The sequence below is a fragment of the Anas acuta genome, chromosome 18, assembly GCF_963932015.1.
Source record: "Anas acuta chromosome 18, bAnaAcu1.1, whole genome shotgun sequence".
NCBI classification, from domain to species: Eukaryota; Metazoa; Chordata; class Aves; order Anseriformes; family Anatidae; genus Anas; species Anas acuta.
Window position 1 is genome coordinate 4,847,706 of NC_088996.1, and position 16,666 is coordinate 4,864,371.

At 45.4% G+C, this 16,666-nt stretch overlaps 1 protein-coding gene across 1 annotated transcript; it reads right to left on the bottom strand.

Moving 5' to 3' along the window:
- Window positions 1-17: 17 nt before the first annotated feature.
- SRP68 (signal recognition particle 68) lies at window positions 18-14,939 on the bottom strand. Its single transcript, XM_068655429.1, has 16 exons — window positions 14,783-14,939; window positions 12,582-12,648; window positions 11,871-11,984; window positions 10,694-10,889; window positions 9,846-9,928; window positions 9,505-9,614; window positions 9,058-9,140; window positions 8,674-8,814; window positions 5,243-5,341; window positions 4,864-4,928; window positions 4,412-4,571; window positions 3,610-3,704; window positions 3,236-3,365; window positions 2,727-2,802; window positions 1,851-1,903; window positions 18-1,390 (listed from the first exon to the last, which is right to left on the bottom strand). Exons 1-16 carry the CDS (start codon window positions 14,901-14,903, stop codon window positions 1,163-1,165), a joined length of 1,821 nt encoding a protein of 606 aa, XP_068511530.1. The 5' UTR covers window positions 14,904-14,939; the 3' UTR covers window positions 18-1,162.
- Between the last annotated feature and the right edge of the window lie 1,727 nt (window positions 14,940-16,666).

Below are 16,666 nucleotides of genomic sequence, written 5' to 3' on the forward strand. Positions count from 1 at the left end.
CTGAGTAAGAATCGGTGGAAACTTCCAAACGCTTTATTAGGAACAGTTCTGCCCATGTGCTGTTTTTATTTCCCCTCCTTCATGAACACGATTATGGAATTACCTGCCTTTCTTAAGTGCCTGTCACCACCTCACGTGGGTGCCTTACAAAAATGTGCCTGGCACGACAGGGAACCATCTCTACCAGTGCCCCGTTGCTTATTTCTCATGTCAGGTTTATCCACTAACCTGAATAGGAAAGGATAGGATGAGGAAAAAGCAATGAACTCCAGAAAAAAAATCACCTTTTTTTTTTTTTTTTTTTTAAGACAAGGTTTAGATCAGAGACAAAATCAACAGTGACAGCCCCAACTTCCCAGAAGATCAAGAAGCCACTCACGAAGCTAGTTTCCCAGGAAAAGCCTTGTAGGATTATGTTCTATGCTGCGCTACGTATTTACCAAAACGCGTATCGATGAAGGATCCCATCAGCCCACAGTACAAACTCAGGTTATACTCCCAACACGCCTGGGGTAACCATCAACATTCGGTAAGGGATTTGCCATCCTTATTGATAAGGAAAGAGGCTCCGTTTTGTCATTTCTGAATGTCAGTTTCTTTAAAAAATAGAGACTTCTCTTTACGTGACTACCTATGCTTCTCAGCAGGGACTGGGAGCTGAAAGGCAAGGAGCAGCCCCCCGGCTATTGTTTCATACCCTTTGCATGGGCACCCTCACCTCGCTGTTTCAGTTCTGCATCTAATTTTGCCTGTTTCCCCATCATACCCAAATTTCTGAAACAAAATAACAAATTAGCATCAAATAATGGGGCAGGGAAGGAATCAAGTTATGTCTATGCCCTGGTCCGTGGTAAGTAAATGTGTACCAGCCCCGAAGAGGCCACTGGTCACAAAGCACGCTCCAGCTTCTCCAAGCGGAATGGAATTTCTCTGTGCTCCAAATTATGTTCAGCTATTTATAGAGTACATGTTTCTGAAGAAATTGCTTGTCTTTAATACACCGGGCGAGAATGTAAGTGCACAGACATACACACAGAAAATAGGGAAGAAGATGGTAAAACCTCCCTCTGTCGGTTTCGGTTGCAGATATTTATGTCCTAGAACCTCTTGGAGCTTTTCCTTCAATACAGGATAAAACCTCTGTTCCTCAGAGGGGTCCTGGTTAACTTTTGAATCCAAAGATGCCCTTGATATATCCCGTGAGGCCACTCTTGGCCTTTTGCTCCACCTTGTCTTCCAGAGGTGGGAAAGCGACATGGTTAAGGGCCAGGTCAAAGAACAAGGGTTTGCATGGAATGGGCTGGAAGCCCGGAGGGAAGTGCACGAGGCTGACTTGCTTGCTGACAAGAGAAGGATCCAGACAGAAAGTCTCAAACCGTTCCGAGAGGGGCTGAAAGAGACCCATGCAGAAACAAAAGTTATACATGCGTCAAAACACAGCTGACAAACCAAACAAGCAAAGAAGAACTAGCAGAACTGCACTGACAGAAGATGGAAATCCCACGTGTGGTATCTTTGTCCCATGAAAATGGATTGATCTCCTGACAAAGCTTTACTGCAGGATCCACAGATCTTCCCAAATGCAGGGAAAAAGCTTAAAAAAGAAATAAATGCCACACTAGAAGCTGCAAACAGCATCATAGTTCCTATCAAAGGAACTCCGCCCTGCCAGCAACTTTCAGGACTCACAGAAGGAATAAATCCTCCTAAAATCTCTCAAATACAATTGTCATGACAAAAATTCCAATTAACCTGATATTTCTCAAGTTGAAAGAGACACTCACGTAACAGGTTAAAAGCAGTATTCATTGAGAACACTTCTACACTACAACCAAGCTCTTAGCTCTTACCTTGCCATCCTTGACCTGAGATGGAGACTCAGTCTCATGATTATCATTTGCATCTGCAAAATTAAAGAAAAAGTGGTAAGAAAAGTAGGATATGCCATGAGTGTCTCAGGAATCAGCTACCCCCTAAGCTGAGCTATGAAAGCAAGTTTCTGGGATTTGTAAGAATATTTTCAGTAGAAGCAGCTCGCATTCTAGCCAAAGAGAATCACATACATTGAGTTACAGCTTTTCAGTGATGGAGAGCTTCTCCAACACATGGCTGTGAGAAGCTGCTGAAAGCAGCACAAACATTAAGAACAAAGATGATGAGAAGACCCAAGTGGGGTCTGTTAAAACAACATCAAGGCAATCCATTAGATATCTTGGGCTTCCAGCAGCAGGCACAGCAAAACCAGCAGCCCAAGAAATCACAAAGTTCAACCAATTCCCTAAAGCTCCCCTAACATGGTCAGCACCACCAATGAGCAGAACACCTCTCTTCCCTTTTTCAGGGGTTCAGGTAGGCAAATATAAAACGAGTGAGGCCACTAAGAGCTAGTGCTATTACCAAAGAAGTGGTACACACTGAATTCAACTTGTTTGCAGGAGGAAAATTAAACACTAAAAATGTTCTGTGCAAGTTCCCAAAATAGGTGCACGTCCTTAGAAAACATTTTTGCAACTACAGGCAGGGAGCACGATGCCAAGTATCTGGCCAATAGCTGCCTTTCTGCATTACACACAGCTAGAAAAAGCTAAAACAGGGAAGAAAAAGTTTAAGAGCCTCCATAAGTCAGAGTTGATGTGGAAAAACATCTGGAAATTCAGAAATAAATTAAATAGCTGCAGTGCGTTATTTAAGAAAAGTTAGAACTCCGGTTTAATTGTAGAGCTCACCTAATATAGCTGCTGCTTGCAAGGAGTACTTCTCTGCATTGACTTGAGTGATCAGATCCTGAACATCAGGCAACTCCTAGGGCATTAAAGAAAATTGTATGAGAGCATGAAATATGGCAGAGTTTAAGAGTTAGAGCAAAAGTAAAATCTGACAAAGAACTAAAAATTAAGTCCTAGTGCTGAAAAGCCTTCCCAGGAGAGGACAAGCCACAGCACAGTCCTTCAGGCACTAAAGTAGTCGTATGACAGAAAACAGAGATGTGAGAAAACAAGGAAAAGTGGCATGGAGATCTTGCAGCAAGGCCACCTCACCTCCAAAGCAGGCAGCCAGCTGAAACATTTCCACATCATCAGACAGTTTCTAGTATAACACGTCAAGAAGTATTTTTCGTAATGCTTCAAGACCAGCCTTGAATTTTAATGGCCCGGTGTCTAATGGACAATAAATACTGGGCAAGGGCTTTTTTGTTAACTTCAGCCTCTCTCTGCACACAGGATTGGGTTCCTACCTTCAAGCTGTTTGTAAAAGCTCCAGCTCCCGACTGAACTTCACCAGCATATTTCAGCACTCTTTCGTACAAAACAAGAGCTTCACTCCACTTCTTTACCAGGACATAGGACTGTGCAATGAAGAAACACCTGCAACAGTAAACAGGGGATCCCTGATATGGCCATATTTGTAATCCATGGCTTTTACAGCTCAAATCACTAACAGAAGATATTATTAAGAAGGTCTGACCAGCTTCCCCTTAGCCTCCGCTCTTTGCTTCACAAAAGGGCAGAGGAAACTGTGTCAAAGTCCAGTACAGTGCTCAGAGCTTTGGGACAATACCCTTTGAGGATGCAATGCCTGCTAAAGAACATCTGGCTGTTTCTCAGTCACCTGTAAGCTTTGTACACAAGCGTCTTCAATCCAATCTCTTTTTGGAAGTTCTTGTCCTCTTCTAGGCCAGGAAGCTGCGTCAGCTCCACAAGGTTCTGTGCAAAAGAGTCGGAGTAACAAATTCAGGCAAGTGCTATTTTCCTCTGGAATCCAAAAAGCTGCCCCTTCTAATAGGTAACACTACACTCCCATGGAAATAGCTCCCAGTTTTCTAATTATCAGTATGCGCTAACCTTGTGAAGGACAGTCACTGAAACTTGTGCAAGTTCACCCTCAGGACAGATTTCCTGACACAAACAGGAATTAGGGCAAAGACTCCTCAAATTTCACAGGGAGTAATGCTTTCATAAGACATTACTTTTCCCATTCATAACTGCTCCAGCCACAGGCTCCCACAGTTAATTGAAAATTTATGTGAGAAATTGAGAAACTGCTTATGAAGCACAAGTACAGGGTGTTTTTTCAGCTGCTACTTTCTCTAGCCAGCAGAAAGTAAGGCAGCTGCTCGGGTGCTGTATAAAATAGTCTGAAAAACTACTGGAAAACTGCATTGGAGTGTAAAAACAAGCAAACCCGTTCTCTGCTTTGAGCGTTTTCTGCTCACAGCTAAAGGCAGTGTTTTTTTCATATTCCATGCAAATGCTGAACATCTCCAACAAGGTTACTGGATGTACCAAGCTGCTCTTCAGATTTCATGGGCAGTTCATTTGCACTTCTCCATTTTATACAGTGTTGTGTTTTTTTTTTCTAACACCGTTCACCAGTCAGTAAAATGAACTAGATTCGCTTTCCTTAGCATTACCTGCAAAATGATATCATACAGACGGATCAGGTCCTGAGGCCGCGCGGTGCGCTTGCCATCCTCTTCTGATCGCTGCTGCTGCAGCAGTGCCTTCTGCAGAGACTTCGCCATGCTCTCGTTGCGCTTGATGGCTGTCGACAACTTGATGTAAGTCAAATAACTGAAAAGATACACCAGTAGCAGACTGTCAGAACGACTCAGACATTACTCAGTTCCGGAGAGAAAAAGCAACAAGTCCTCCCCCAAGTCCAAGCTATTACCAGCAGGGGAAAAAATAAAAAACCTGAGAGGTCAACATGAAAGTCTTAAGTAAAGCACTTTGAAAGCCACATGAATCAGCCCCTTATCCATTCAGTCACCCTTTGAGATCTGAAAGCTCCGAGACAAAAAAAGCCTTGACATAAGAGCATGACTTCTTCACACTAGCAGAGGCCGCAATGTTTGCCTATTACCTGTGTAAGTACTGGATGTTGGACACCTTCCCGGAATCACCTTCCAGAGAGTGTTCCCGCTGCTTCTGTGGAAAATGGGGACAAAAGACTCCATGATTCACTTAAAGAGGCTTCTGGCAGAAGAAAACACCAGAAACAACTCACAGTTTAGGTAAATCAGGGTAGTTATGATAAACTTTTGGGCAATGAATGAGGGCTTCTACATTATTGTTCACCCTCACCAACTCTGAAGAGAATCAAATCAAAGGTGGTAAACTGGTTTGCAGCGTTTCATCAAAGAAATCCAAAAAGTCACTTTTGTCATTAAGCAAGTTAGACAGTAACAGAACGTCCCCCCAAAAAACACTACCTTGTGAAAATACTGATGTTTGGTGCTTACCTGGTCTGGTTTCAGATCTTCCCGAACAGCTTGAATGGCATCTCTGCACTCACTGAGTAGAGATTCAAACAAACGTTCCTTTGTCTCCTCATTTTCTGCCTAAGAGCAAAGCAAAATTTAGACTTCTGTTAGACATTTTAGATTTCGTATCCCATAATGCAAGAGTCAAAGGAGATTACACCAAGCTTCTCCCAAATTATGACTTGAGTATCCATGAGTAGCTCGAACTCTGATCTGTACCTGTCTGCAAAACAGTTCAGGGGGCAAACTGACAGAAATTGGGACCAAAAAAAGCGCAGGGAATGTGGTCAATATTTTACAGCACTGGAGGACCAGCACAAGCAGCTCTGATCACCTCATCCCTGCAGCTCCTGCCATCCCAGCAACTGCCCTGCTGTCCAGGATGGCACCTGCACTGCTCTGAGAACTGCTGGGGCTGGACTGCGCTGTGGGAAATGCCCAGCAACATAAGAAGAGCTGAGCATTACCAAACTGGCAAACTACCAATGCAGACTGCTCTTGTTATGCTGATTTAGCTTTTCTCTTGTGGTAAGCACATGTAGATGACTATCTTTTCTACACTCCCACTCCAGCAACGCTCTCGGTGACAATAATTAGTTTGTTTGAAGCATTTTTTTTAATATTATTCTGTATCTCAGCAGTAGGAGTAATTGAGTAGCTTTCTGCTGTCACAAGTTTGGTCAAAACATGAAGCAGTTTTTGTCTTTCTGCCCCAAAACCAAATTGTAAAACACCTTTGGAAAGCAAAAACAAGTTGAAGCCTGACCTTCGCATAATGGACTTGCATACCAGGTACCCAATTAAACAATACACCCAAAATCACGCTGATTCAGTATGAGCAAACTGCCCAGAAACTAAATCCCAGCCTTAACAATCAAAGGAGAGGTTAATCTGGTAAAAGCAAAGCACGTCAGCACTGTTATATCAATTCCATGCCACGGAACAGCCTAAGATGAACATTTGCTGATTTTTTTTTTTAACTTGAATTTTTTCCAAATAAACAAGAAACAGTCTAAAACATAATTGCTTTTATTATCTTCAGCAGAGCTCTACAGCCTCCTCTTTTAGGAGCTACAACCTCTGTGAAAAGCTGCTGAGCTCTACCAATTCAAAGCCTTTCCTCTTTTCAGGTTTGCAAACCCACGAAGGAATGTTATGTCTACTCCCCCACAAAGCCTCAGGTATCTTGACCTAAGATGAAGGCATGTGTTTTTTTGATTCCCTTTTTTTTTTTTTCTGTGGCAAGAATTTTTAAGGTGGGACTAACTACTGAGAAAAACCAGAGACAAGTCTGGCAGCATTCTCAACCTCACCCTGCGGAGCACGGCCATTTCACTGTGCGCACAAAAATGAAAACAGACGGAGCTAAATCATCAGTCAAGCACAAACAGGGAAAGGGCTGGGCCACGCAACGAAACAAAGGCTTTCCTTTCGAAGCTAAGGTTAAACAGATCGTGAGCGCGTAAATACTCCTATGTTCTGATTTGTGAGATACCAGGCCATAAAACTGATAGGCAGTGCTGTGGCTTGGGATTAAAGCGCTCTGACAGAACAGCACAGTAAAGGAATCAGGGGAACCAGTCCAACAGAACACAGTTCTGAAAGGAGTGCTCATGTCTATTTTTTCTTTATTTTAAAACTTCATATATCATTTCTGAATTATTACCAGCCATTCTTGCTACAATCCTAGTTACTAAAGATGATCACAGCATCCTTGAGGCAACAGCAGTTAGGAGCACGCTTTTATTGCTTTGTCCTGCGGCCCTTGAAAAATGCATTCAAGTCTACAAAAGGGATGGCATAAATATTTCAAGTGTGGATTCGTATTTCAGTTTGGCTTATTTGTTCCGTTTCTCCAGTTACCATTAAGACATTGCAGGCAACGAGGCAGTGTATTGAGAATTTTTATCTTTACTCAGAACACACATTTGTGTTTGTTTCTAACCAAATCCTGGCCACTGCTGTTATGTTAGTGTTTCTGCTAGTCTTCACCGAGCTGAAAGGTGCCAAAGATCCCAGGGATCACCACAACGTGTTTAGGCTGAAGCTGGACTGCCCATCACAGCTGACACCAACTGCAAAGCTGCTCGCAAAAAGCCAAGTTTCAGCCCCCCAGGAGGGTAAACACTGCTGCTGAGTGCTCAGCTCTCACCACCACTAGCTGTGATCTGGTACCACACAGCTCCTGTTTAGTCAGAGGTTCCCAGGAGCACAAAGCAAGATTTGACATTTCAGATCACTGTTCTGCCCCTGCTTTAGGGAACAAATTGGGTAACTTAACTGAAGAGCTCCATCTGCTACCCTTGCAGGACAGAAAGTGAACGAGGGAACACTCAACTCTGAACCGCACTTCCACCTGCTGGCCATATCAATGTACTACCTTCTAAAACCAAAAACGAACAAAACAAAAATAAAATAAAAATTCAGCAACATACTGTTCATAATATTCTGCTAAGAGTAGTTAACACTAATGTTTCCTACCCAGCCATACCTCATTTACCCTATTAGGCTGTCTTCTTAATACTATCTTAATACTAACTTAATACTTTTGCCCACTTGCCTTACACCTTTGTAGAATTTTCATTTTATCGCTTAAAAAGGTATTTATCCTCATTTTTCTCCTAGTGCTAAACAGTTCTTTGTTGATGCAAAAAGCCCATATTTAGCGGCAACAATTGTTTCTAAAGATCCTTTTACTACCTTTTAAAGGATGCTGTATGCAGAATTCAGAAGAATACAGCACCTGGACACTGCATGCAAGGAAAAATCCCCGAAGGGAACTCTTGGCTGCAACACTAAAGGCATGCACAGTGTGTGCCACTGGAGGTGTTTCAGAACTGGTACATTTGAGTTTACCTCCTGACATTTAGCAATTCTCTTACTTCTGAAGTTTTGCGTCTGTCAACAAGAAAACATTCTAAGCCTCAGAGCAGCTGCTTCACTTGGCAAAGCTGCTTTTCATTGCTGAAAAAGAATGATCCTTACAGTTTTTTTTTCTTCTGGTTGCTCTTAAGTTTGAGCATTTCATCAAGATAATGTAGAACAGTAATTCAGAAGTAGTTACTCTTTAAACTGTAACCTTCACTTCCAAGTGATTTACAAACAGTAATGGCTATCGCTCTGCTACTGAAGGACAACACTTCCAGGCAGGATGAAGCATTCAGAAGAGCAGTAACACTCGCTGGCTTTGTAGAATTGCTCTCCCAAACCACCACTAAGGACACCACACGAGCTAGCCCCGGCTGCCACTGAAGCTTCGCATTACAATACTCCCATTTTTACTTTTAGCTTTCTGACCACAAGTTTGAGAAGGGATTTAAAAGCTTTTAGCCCAGGCACCAAACTTTTAACTTGCACACTGAAATAAAGAGGACAATTAAAACAGACATTGGAGATGGCTTCTGAGTTACCTGAACAATAGCAGCCTCGTTGTCGGCCAGCCCCAGCAAGAAGATCCTCACTTTATCAATCTTCACTGGCACAGTTCTTCCTCTCCACTCCACCTCACTCATCGTGGCTGCCTGCTTTGCTCGAGTTTGGGTAATCAGTGCCTGTGAAAAATGGACTGAAGTTACAATCCCAACCTTAAAGAATCCACAATTGATTACTTTTAAATCAAAGATTTGTTTGTCTTCTTTGTTTGTTTCTTTTCTTTAAATGTGTGGCTTCCTATAGAGCTTGGGCTCAATTAAGCTCTTCTCATACATACTGCTTCTGAAATGGTGTACTACAGCAAGATTTATGCTCAAAATGTGGTATTTGCATGCTTCAAGTCAAAACATTCGGTAAGTTACCTCCAGTTTTTCTGCAAGAAGACCTTCAGTGCCACCAGACCTCAGTCTCATCTGCATCAACTCATTCATAGCAGACTGGTCACCTGGGGGAATTAAAAAATCAATCTATTTCTGTCTGAATTCAGAAATCACTTCAATACAGGAAAACTATAAATTCAATAGATTTTATAGTGGACATTTGTTGGTGAAGAGGATAAATACGCAATTCCATTCTGACTTCACACACAACTGCAAACAAGTGTTTTGTCTTTTTATACAAAAAAATGCAGTGTTGCAAAATTAATATATTTCTCCACAGCTAAACTGACACAGAACACAGTATTTACCCACAACATCAAGGACTCTCTCCTGTGTCACTTAGATCAGTATTTAAACACTGAGTCAACATTTATTTCTCAGGAGCAAGCCTTGCTTTTTGCTGGCCATTAAACACCCCCCTTTCCTTACCAATATTATAGGCACAGTAACGAATGTTGGGAGAAATCTCTTCCACGCGCTGATTATACAGCACAGCTTGCTCTTCTGTGAAAGCGTTGGCCAGTTTTTCGTATATGGTCCTACAGGAAAGAATATATATTAACACTGTAGAATCCATATTAACACTGTATTTTGTGAGATGCTATTTTACAGGAGTTTATGGCCATAATCTGGAGAATGCTACTTCTTCAGCAGCACCTCTCAGTTAAATGCAGTTAGCTAAACAGCTCACAGCTGTTGTGCACACAAACACCTAGTAGACTGATCTCCTACCATTTACCAAACGAAGCTGGAGAAGTGAGGAAACTCACTTGCATTTGTTGAAAGCTTCCATTGCCGCCTTCCACTCCTGGTGTTCAAAACGAAGCATTCCCGTGAGGTAAGCCATGTAGGCCTGCAAACAACACAGGGATAATCAAGCTAATTTTCCCGAGACTGACAGCCCAGTTTGTACAACTTTTGGCACGAATACTGCTGTGACGTCTAGAGTAAGTGATTATGCCTTGCCCTTCTTGTTTGGTCTTCCCACAGAAAACAATCCATTTGGATTACACGTTACTACCTAAGAAACCTTTTCCTTTTTTTAAACCGACATTTCTACATTTCTAAGGATGTGGAAGCAAACACATTTCTTGCTTGTCATGCAGTCGAAACGGCCCACTCCTGTCACAAGACTTTTTTTCCCCAACACTAAACCACAAAATGACAATTTTAGCCGAGTACCATTGCAGCCCTTATTCACAGCCTGGTGGTGTCACAACACAGTTGCTTTCTGTGTTCCGGGAACCAGAGCCACAAGACTTGTGTTCTAGATGGCTACTTCAGTATATTAAACAACTCTAAAGGTAAGTACAGTTTCTTAGGCTGTGTTGCATCATCTTACTTCTTCCCAATTCTTTTTACTTCTGTTAAACGTACTGCTTTTTAAATTAAAGATACACTTACACAACTTGATCCTCATCTTGGCTGGTGTCACTTATTTTTGCAATCCTAGCAGCTGCATTAACAGCGAATCCAAGCTAGACAGAGAGCCATTAGCCAATTCAAAAAGAAGCAAGTTTTGATCATCTAGTGCTAGATCAGAATAATCCCTTCACCTAAAACCCTGAAGTTTTCTTCAGCTTTTGCTGTAAAGCAAGACTGAAGTATCAGAGGTTACCTGGGCCTCCAGCTTTGTTTTGGCATCTACTCGGTTACTTTCGCACAGTCTCTCCAGCTCCTCGGCGTGCTTCACGGCCTTGCGCAGGCGGGACAGCAAGTGAAACCGTTTGCGAGGCTCCGTGTTCGCCTCCTGCTTGAGCTGCATGGCGTAACTCCAGGCTCTCTCCGCATCCATCAGTATCAGCAGCAAATACCTGCAGGGCAGAGGAAGATTAGTGACAAAGTGGTGGTGGCTCAAGCAAGTGCTAACAGTTCTTTGCCGAGCAATCTGCAAAGTTTGGTGATGAAACTTTAGCTTGGTTATTAAGAGGTATATGCTTTTATTTCTTAACTTTAAGAGAACGTGAAGTTGTGCTACTCTTAACTCTTACATTTTATTTCACTTTATCGAAGTGCAATTACTCAAAAAAGGAAGAGAATTTAGTAATAATGGTATAGCACCAAAAAAGCTATTAAAAAAAGGTCTCTCTGATTTTTAGTTGCTTTTCAAACTGGTTCGATGTGGGTAAACAAATCTACACTCCCCACAATTGATGCTGTAATGTATCTGGCTTCTTAGCACAGGTGAAGACAGCATCTTGTTTTCTTTCCCCTATGAGAAAAAAAAAAAAAAGAGACAGCAGACAATTTAAATGTTTCTAAATGCTAGGAAATGAGCCCAAAACCCTGGCTATTCTCCACACATCAGCCGAGTATTCTGCCAGATTTTGGAAGTCTATGTAAAACCGGCAAGCCGATGTTTTTGTTCAGAGGGAAGAGATTCCATCTCCAATCACATCCTTGCTGGCTAGAGCACATGCACGTGGCCACCTTGCAACACTTCTGAATAAGTGCTTCCTCTTTAAGACCTAAATAATCTTTACTGATTATGAAAGGAACCAACCCATTTCAACGACTACAGGGGAGAACAGGAACTGGCTGTCGCTGCTCCTTCTTTTCTTTTCCCCTTTATTCACAAGATAAAGCAGTATCTGAGCAGCGTTTCTGCTCCCTGCACAGCAGCCTGAACTTTGATCTTTTATTAACATCAACAACGCACATTTCTGAAGAGCAACGTCTGCAGATACTGCGCAGAACAATTTTCTACCTCACCCACACGAAAATAAATTCCTGAAATGAGAACAGCTACTCCCTAACGCACAGCACGCCCGATTCCATCCTGTTCCATGCTGTACCTGTTGTCTGAGAGAATCTCTTCGGTCACCTTCTTCCCAGTGAACTTGTGCCTGTTTCCCATCTTGAAGTTGAGAGTTTTTCGGAGCCGCCGTAGCCTACGGGAGCAATAACCCCTACGGAAAAGAAAAGGAAAGGACGGTCAGTTTGGCCACAGGACAGCTTTGTTTCTGTTTGCTGATCTCTCCAATCAGGAAGAAAAAAAAGCATCACTCAGGGCTGTGATAGGCAATGTTTGTGCAGTGAGAGGTTCTTCAGAAATTACCTGTAAGCCAGTGGTTAACAAACAGAATAAAAGAGAGGGAAGAAGACACAGAGTAATTCTTGATCTTGAAAAATCAGAACAATGCTCTCCTTATTGATTGCTTTATGTACGTTCCTTGATAATTCAGTTTTGGAAGAATATAGTGATTGGAAGAGCACAGTGCTCATCAGCGAGGTGTTAACAAGCTCTTACGGGGCATCAGAAAAAGAAGAGGCAGTTTGTGTCCTCCTCAATGGAACAGTCACAGCACATTACATTTAATGAGGAAAAAATCATGCACATCATTTCACACGAAGCAAACCGTGAAGGGGTATTTACCTGGCAGATCATTTTTGATGACTACTACAGTGGGTTTACGTTTTAACTGTGCTTGTGCTAATTAATCAGGTAAGCCGAGTGGCACGAGCTGTGTGAGACCAACCCCACGCCATCCCTGCAGCTTACTGACCTGTACCTCTGGAAGTCTCCATGACGCAAACCGTGCTGCTGCTGCGATTCCTTCACGATCTGAAGGACTGGGATTCGCGTTAAGGCAGACTGGCAGTACAGCGTGTTGTCAGCTCACCACCCTACCCCAAAATAACAAAGGGAACTCTACATGTCCCGTTAAGTGAGTACTCCTTGAAGAGACATTGGTGAGGGGGTGCCCAAAAGCCTCCTAAAGACCCACAGCTGGAAGAACTGACGGGGTTAAAAGAAATCCTACCTCCATAGTTTATTTCAGAGCTTTTATGACTGTCAAAGACAAGACTACAGCATACCACAAGCATCCCCTCTCTTAGGCAGTGAGCCCTAATGCCAGCAGAGCTCATTTCTGAATAAAAAGACGGACCAGCAGAAGTATCTGGGCTAAAATCAGCACCACCCCCACAGCCAGCTCCCTGACACAGTTCCGCTGACACAACCGGAGCGCAGCGAGCAGCCCTCCTGCCCGTACACATCCCAGCTCTCAGAAGAGAAGGCAAGCGCCGTACTACGCCGAGCAGAATCCCTGCTGCCTTCCTCACACAGCCTTCCACGGACAAACTGCTTCCTGAGACTAGGATCTCATGAAAATGAGCTTATCTGAAGTACTCGGGGGGGTTATTTTCTACTCAAGTTTTCCAGCACGCTTCTAATTTGGCTGCACGTAACTGTAACAAACGCTCCATGACAGAAAGCACTGGCCTGTGATTTCCTACAGCAACGTTTATTTTGTGGCTTCCATCAAATCTGTGCAATTTTCAGTACATTTACTGATTTCTGTGCATCTTTTACTTCACCCGCCTGCCCTACCACACACAATCACGCTGTATTCTACCAAATTTTGCCAATGCTATTCATTGAGTTTACATGGCAAAGTTTTCATTTTGGGAAAGACGAGCACTATTATCAGCAAGAGATCTCCGTGCAGTACTTATGTACACCAAAGACGTTCTCTTTTAAGCATTATCAATAAGCCTTTAAAACAAAAGTAGCAACCCACACCAGACTGTACAACGAGCCCATCAAACCAATACTGTTAGTGCAGCTGGAGAATAAGAGACCACCAAACTTCTCAAGTTTAAAGGGCAGGCCTCTCTGTTTTCTTGTAATTACACCTGAAAGAAAGTCTCCTTAATTTAAGCATCGAGAACCTACACCAATAACTATTACATTAATTAGGCTGCGTTAGTGAAACAAGCCAAACTGTAATGCCTGAACGTGGCTCAGGGCACACACTCCTCATCTCTGCTGCCTACCTTGTTATTTTCAGCCTGTGCAGTTACTTGCTGAAGTCACATCCCTATTTTATTCACATTTTCGCTGTCTTCAGTATCACTCCTAACACTACCAGGGCAGTTACCAGAGCTGCCACTTACTCCAGTTTCTAACCTCACGACACCTGCCACATGCTAAGCTCCAAACTGCAGCCTTGTTTCGCTTGGACGCGAAGTGAAACCTCTCCCCCAGCAGGTAAAACCCTGCCCTAGCACAGCTGTGCAGCTGAGGCAGCCTCACGTGGAAGCCCAGAGCTCGATGTGCCACATCAGCCTTCGGAAGCGCTAAATCTGGAGAAGCCAGCCTGCCACCCAGCACACCTGCCAGACTTATTTTACCTCCTATCACCCATTTCAATGATTAACGTTACCCCCAAAGCCTACCGCCTGCCTCCTCTCAAAGCACACCGACTTCTACCTCACCGGCTGCCACGTGGCTGGGAAGAGGCTGCAAAGGCAGGCACAGAGCCACAGCTGGAGCACAGGACAAGGCTCAGGAAGGCGAAGCTTTCTGCCCCTCTTCCTCTCACCAAACCCTGCCAGGGCCGGCAGGGGGGGGCTTCGGGGCCAGCCCCAGCTGTGCAGCAACCCCTTCCCTTCGCTCCTTCCCCCCAGCTCCCCTCAGCCTCCCCCCCACCTCCCTCAGCCTTTCCCCCCGGCTCCCCTCAGCCTCTCCTCCCCTCCAGCCTCTCCCTCCCGTTCCCCTCACCCCTTCCTCACCATCCCCTTCACCCCTTCTTCCCCTCCAGCTCCTCGCAGCCCTCCCTTCCCCTCCCCAGCTCCCCTCAGGCCTCCCCTCACCCCCCCCCCCCCAACCTCCACCTCACGGGGCCGGGCCTGCCACGTCCCCCATCCCCCGTCCTCCCCCCCAACCTCCACCCCCATCCCCTCTCTTCTCCCCTCAGGATGCTCTCCAGCCCCAAGCTGTCCCCGAGGCTGCCGGCCCGGCCCCCCGGCGGCCTCTCGTTCTCCTTGTTCTCCTCAGCGCCTCCTCCCGCCCCGCCGCGGCCGCCCTGCCGCTCCGCCGCCATCTTGTGCGCGGGCCGCACGGCATCATGGGGCGGGAGGGGGGGGCCGGAGGGGGGGGGGGGGACGCGCTGAGGCGGCTTTGGGGTGAGGGAGGATTGAAGGGGTTTAGGGCAGCCCCCAGCAAGAGTTGGAGCTCCTAGGGTTGTGTAAACGCCGCTGTGAGCACCCAGTTTGCAAGTCTGGGCTCCTCAGGCGCTGCCCCACACGCTGGGGTGCCATTGTTGGCAGCAGCATGGCCACGGTGCCTCTGCCTCAGTGCCCACCCCGTGTCCCCCGCCTCAGACCCCTTGGCTGCCCTCCTGAGGCTCCCCCCGCTTGAGAAAGGAGCTTCAGGGAGCCCTGTCCTGCTGAGTGTGATTTGGGGTCCCGAGGAGCTGCCCCGAGGTGTCTGGCTCCACCAGCCCGGCAACCAAACCAAAGGGTCAAGGGCCAGGGAGCAGCTGACTGCGATAGTTCCTTCACTAATGCCCCTCATTAACCATCAGTGCCCTTCATTAACCAGCACATCCCAAGGAAGGACCACGGACAGGGCTGGAGCTACCAGCCTGGCCATAGCCCTGTGCACCCAGGGCATTCTCACAGCCCCCAAAGCCCCCCAGCCGCTTGTAGGGCTCCTGCGGGACCAGCCCCATGGGGCACTGCCATCCTCTGTGCCTCCTTTCTGGGGACTCTTCCACTCAAACCTGCACTGCATCAATCCAGGGCAGCCCCTCCTGCCCTTACCACAGTCTCGGGACATGTTCGAGGTCCTCAGACACTTTTGAACATCGTGGTCTGGGTGGCACTTGAGGGAAGTGGGTTTAGACTCCCCCAGGCCAAGCACTAACCAAAATTTCCCATCTCCAGCCCCAGAACGTGTAGGGAACACCTTTACTCTGTCTGATCATACGTCTGGTAAAAAGAGAGACCCTCTGTTATTTAGAAACTCAAACACACCCAAAACCAGGAGCACTTCCCTGCAGCCACTTAAAGGTATGAACCCCAGTTCAGATCAGGTCCTCTTCCCCAAGGGCTTTGGGTATTTGAAGCAAGCTTAAGGATACCTCTTCAGGACCAAACACCAACTGCTTTCCAAATTCCTGCTGCCCTAAACACCTCTGCAGACAAAGCCATTACCACTGAGCCTCACAAGCTGCTCCCGCAGATCTCCCTTCCAGCCTAAGGCCCTGCTGCAACAACAGAACCAGCAGAAATTTCTGCACATTTGCCCTCCCTGGGCTCAGCTCTGACCTCTTATTTCTGATTTCAAAGCTCTCGTTCCCTCTTTTGGACATTAAAGCTCAATGAGGAAAGAACAAAACCAAATCCTCAATCTGAAGCTTTCCCTTGCAAATCTCTTAAGCCGTTTCTGGCTGCTCTTGGTTTTTACCACATCTCCCTGTGAGCCATTCCCTACCTAAACCAAACTGTTTCAGGACAACGCTCGATCCAAGCAGGCGTATATCAATAGAAACATTTTACAAACGACTTCTCTCACAGCTGCGGTGGTTTTGGCCACCCTCGGAGGCCAGGGACCTGGTCTGCCACTGACAGCCCAAATAACGCCCCTCCAGCTCAGGGCAGGGGAAGAATTCCTCCCGAAGTTTCTCGATGAGGGAATCTTGTTTATCTCGTTATGGTTTTTATGATTCTTTTTTAAACTGGTTAATGGTTTTTGCATACGAGGCTGCAGGTTGTGGGCTGCACCAAAGCTTGGGAAGGTTTGGGAAGAAGCTGGGTGTTTTCCCTTAATCTCTGTGGTGTGAGCAGAGACCCGACCTTCCCC

Bases quoted from the DNA above. Each gene is read 5' to 3' on its own strand.
- SRP68 (XM_068655429.1), bottom strand. From the start codon at position 14,903: ATGGCGGCGGAGCGGCAGGGCGGCCGCGGCGGGGCGGGAGGAGGCGCT. The intron at 9,929-10,693 runs GTAACCTCTGAT...TGTTGTTTGCAG, and splicing joins AAACAAAGCTGGAGGCCCAG to GCCTACATGGCTTACCTCAC. The intron at 9,615-9,845 runs GTGAGTTTCCTC...TCTTTCCTGTAG, and splicing joins GAAGCTTTCAACAAATGCAA to GACCATATACGAAAAACTGG.